Source organism: Eucalyptus grandis, chromosome 2 (assembly GCF_016545825.1).
Source record: "Eucalyptus grandis isolate ANBG69807.140 chromosome 2, ASM1654582v1, whole genome shotgun sequence".
NCBI lineage: Eukaryota > Viridiplantae > Streptophyta > Magnoliopsida > Myrtales > Myrtaceae > Eucalyptus > Eucalyptus grandis.
The window spans coordinates 19273960-19277730 of NC_052613.1; the positions used below are offsets into that span (position 1 = coordinate 19273960).

The 3771-nt window shown below is 39.3% G+C and overlaps 1 protein-coding gene across 1 annotated transcript; it reads right to left on the reverse strand.

Annotated features, from left to right (window-relative positions):
* Positions 1 to 576: 576 nt before the first annotated feature.
* Positions 577 to 3169, reverse strand: LOC120290431 (transcription factor ORG2-like). Its single transcript, XM_039306687.1, has 3 exons — positions 2867 to 3169; positions 902 to 1288; positions 577 to 774 (listed from the first exon to the last, which is right to left on the reverse strand). Exons 1-3 carry the CDS (start codon positions 3113 to 3115, stop codon positions 661 to 663), a joined length of 750 nt encoding a protein of 249 aa, XP_039162621.1. The 5' UTR covers positions 3116 to 3169; the 3' UTR covers positions 577 to 660.
* Positions 3170 to 3771: the final 602 nt, after the last annotated feature.

Below are 3771 nucleotides of genomic sequence, written 5' to 3' on the forward strand. Positions count from 1 at the left end.
TAAAGGGTCGCTATGTGTCTGAAGTACCATTAAAAAAGAAGATTCTCTACGAATGTCCAACTTCTTCTTGTAAATTTGCGCAATAGTTCTACGAATATATAAACACAAGTTAACAATAAAAATTTGGATTTATTCCTTCATAGGGTAAAGGAAATCTAGATGCCTGGAGAGTATATCTTTGCTTCTTTCAAACACCTGTTTGTAGTTACCTTCATCATCCTAAACACTAAGCATTACTAGATATTTATGAAATGTAATTACATATTATGCAATTAGGCCCTCGTTTGTCTTTTTTTTTTTTTTTTTTTTTGGGGGGGGATGGTAAATCTCACCATCACCATTTTTAAATGCGCTCAATTAGCTTTGACATATGTTGCTAGGACTGAAAGAGTAAGTTCTTTTCATTTATACACTAGTTAAAGTAAGATAAGTAGTACAGCATGAACTCAATATCATCTAAAGCTCTTCGAACCGGGCAAAAAGAAAATGCTCGAAGAAATTCTCGGAGTACATTCAGGATGTGTAGAGGGGCATGATATTATAAATAACTAATTAATTAATTTAAAAAAAAAAAACTAGTTGAAAGACTTCATTGATATTAATTTGTTGCAGCTTTCTTTTGACATCAAGTTCAAAACTAATGGAGAAACTATTTTTACATTATCTGGTTCCCAAGTTGCCTAGGAAGTTTACATGGCTTCTCTTCCGATGATCAAATAATGCTGACAGCTTCTCCTTCAAATCCCCGCACTCCACACCCCTGCTTCTCTCAACCTTTAAAATTCAAGTTATCACCATGCATGTCATTAATACATCTATACGCTATACCATGTCGTGGAGAATTCTGTAAGTTTAAATCAAATCAAAGAAAATAAATGGGTCATTAACGATTGTAAAGCACCTGAACGTGTAGATTGTAGAAGGTTGTTTTCATTCCTCCGCATGACTCGAAGGTGGAAGAGCTTATTACAGGAAATCCCAGATAATCCAAGGCGAGCAAGACCTCAGAGAAATCGACAGTCTTATGAGTCATGGCCTTTCTGGTGCTTATTTGAATTGCAACCTCACTCTCACTCAAACGAGTCGTAGAGATGGATGGCACCAAAATTTGAAGTGAACCTTTCCCTCTGCTAATTTCTTGGTGACTAGTGTAATAATCTCCATCTCGGGAAGCATTAATTCTTGATAACAGCTTTTCCTTCTCTTGAGTCAGTTTCTCCACTTGCTGTTGCATTTCCGGAATGTATTTCAGCGCTCGAGACACCGTTGTCGGGATACTTAACTTTTTCTGAAGGAAAAGGAATGAGATCAAACTCCGTTAAAACCAAATTTTCGGGGCAATTTTCTCTAATTTTTCTAGTACCTAAATGTTGAGATAAATTGAGTATGCGGTGACTTGAAGTTGAATCAGCTATTGACAAAAATGGAAAAAGGATATTAGAAGTGTAGTTACTTTTGTACTTTTCAAGCAATCACTTTAATACCGTATCAATTGAAAAACAATCCCTTAAGTATCTCTTGTGATAAATTTTGACAAAATGTGAAATTTTAATGTTTACTTGGCTTTCTTGTAAAAAGGAAAATCCAAGTGGACAATAATCTGGCACTTAAAACTCATCCTCTCTTCTTTCTCTAATCCTACATAGACTAATCTCAGAGAGAGAGAAGGGGGTGGGGAGGGAGGGATTGTGTGTCAAGCTTAAGCTCTTATTATGTCATGGTTCATTTCCAATGGTGGCCCACCCACCCCAAATCGACCTCATAAACGATTTATCCAGCTCCAACTTCCCCGTCTAACAGCAAGCGCAAGCCCATTCTACTCCCCCCCAAACCCCTCCCTCAACGTCACCACCTTCATCTCCTCCCGTTCTCACCGCGGCTCTATGGCCTTCATTTTGACGCCTCCTCTAGCCTCCTCGTCCCCTTTACCAACCTTTGGCGCTTGTCAACTCCCTCGCCTCTTACCTCTCCACCATGGGCATCCGGAAGGGCAACGTCGCCGTCCTCTTCTCCCCCAACTTTATCTCCTTTCCCATCATTTGCCTCGTGGTCATGTCCCTCACCACTGTCATCACCACCACCACTTAGTTGTCCCTTGTCCTCTTAATTTGAACATGTTCTTCACTGTAATTCTTTTTCCCAAAATCCAAACCCTTCATCGGGGCTCCTGGTTTACTCTCAACGCTGGCCTTTTAACTATCCATCATCAAAATTCTAGTGTTTCAATACCGGTGAAATAAAATCACACAAATGAAGTAGCAAACCACCATTGCCTGATTCAGCTACTAATTTGGCCCCAAATTCTTGGTTGTGAGGTTAGGGTTTAAAGAAAAGGTTGAATTCAAGGCAGTCATGTGTTGCTGACTCGCTATACCGACGAGCCACGTTGGTCGTAAAAAATGTTAGAATATTGTCATGTCAAATTTCTGACATCCCAAATCAGCATTAACACTTATGTGATCATTGTTTTACCAAAGTGGCATTGGAATGACCACTCAAAAAGTTCTAAAATTTGAGAGTCGTATGAAAATTGGGGCACTTTTAGTGTTCTTTTCTAGATAAAAGAGATAATAAAGTCGAAAAATGGGCTGGTATTAGGTCAAAGAATCCGCTTGAAGCCTTAAAAGATCCGAATTGTCAGGAAAGAAGATCAAAAACACGAATTTATACAACAACAAAAAAATGGATTTAGAGAGAGAAACTAGGGTTTTATATGATTACACAATGTCCACTAGCTACTAATGTTTTTACTATCTTCTCCATCACTCTTTTTAATTTTGGTAAAGTGTATCCAAAGAAAGGAATAAAACAAAAGCTTTTAAAAACTCCCTCGTAGATATGGGACTAATAGAATTAGTATAATTACCATTCGATCAGCGGCTGGAAGCAGCGAACGGAGCGTGGAGTACAAACCATTCATCTTCTTCCGCCGATCACGCTCGCTGGCGTTGTGGCTCAGCTTCTTGACCATCGTTGCTTCTTCGCCTTTGGCCCCTCCAAATGGGACATCGAGAGGATCAAGCGCTAGGTCCGCCGGAGGAGACAGCGTAGGTGGTGATGAGAAGGGAAAACGAAGGAGAGGTGGTGAATAGCAAGTGTAGGCATCTCTGTGCATGTGGCTCCACTGTTCATGGCTTGTGGAATCTTCTAAGGGCCAACCACTAGGAGAAAAAGACAACATCGGTATGTATTACTCTTTCTAAGGTTTTTGAAAATTTAGATCTACAAGAAGGTGGGATGACCATGACTTGTTTATATATAAACTCCCATTACTGAACTCAGCTAAAGATTAGTCACATAATATATTGGAGCATGACTGATTTCTTTATCTTCTCCGGGAATAATAGGGTTGATTAAGGCACCGTGACATCAACAAGTTCATCTCTTTTGGACAAAATTTAATTTATGGATGTATTGTCTAAAGCTTCACCTGACGTGCACGCGTGTATCTCTAGTGTGTGCAGGACTCGTGGGTTTTGTGTGGCTAAGCTTCTTGTGCTCACTTCTGTTGCTGACCATGCACGAGCACTCCAATACATTTTCTATGCCTTTTTTCTTGATTTATTTGGTTAAACGTATACCATATAAACTGTTAGAATATTTAGATATGACATCACGCCTCTATTTACCACCTTAACATTTTGGTTGGACTTTTTTTTACATGATTTTAGAGCCAAGTTTTGTCATTTTCGCTTGTGCATACACCATCAATATTCAAATTTCATGTGCCACTCGTAGCCTAGCTTGCACGTGAGAGGAGGTTTAAAAACG

What these genes read in the sequence shown, in the direction of transcription:
- LOC120290431 (XM_039306687.1), bottom strand. Translation starts at nt 3,115, where the DNA reads ATGCACAGAGATGCCTACACTTGCTATTCACCACCTCTCCTTCGTTTT. An exon ending in TTCCAGCCGCTGATCGAATG is followed by an intron (nt 1,289 to 2,866) that starts GTAATTATACTA and finishes CTTTTCCTTCAG; the next exon opens with AAAAAGTTAAGTATCCCGAC. An exon ending in TCTACAATCTACACGTTCAG is followed by an intron (nt 775 to 901) that starts GTGCTTTACAAT and finishes TGAATTTTAAAG; the next exon opens with GTTGAGAGAAGCAGGGGTGT.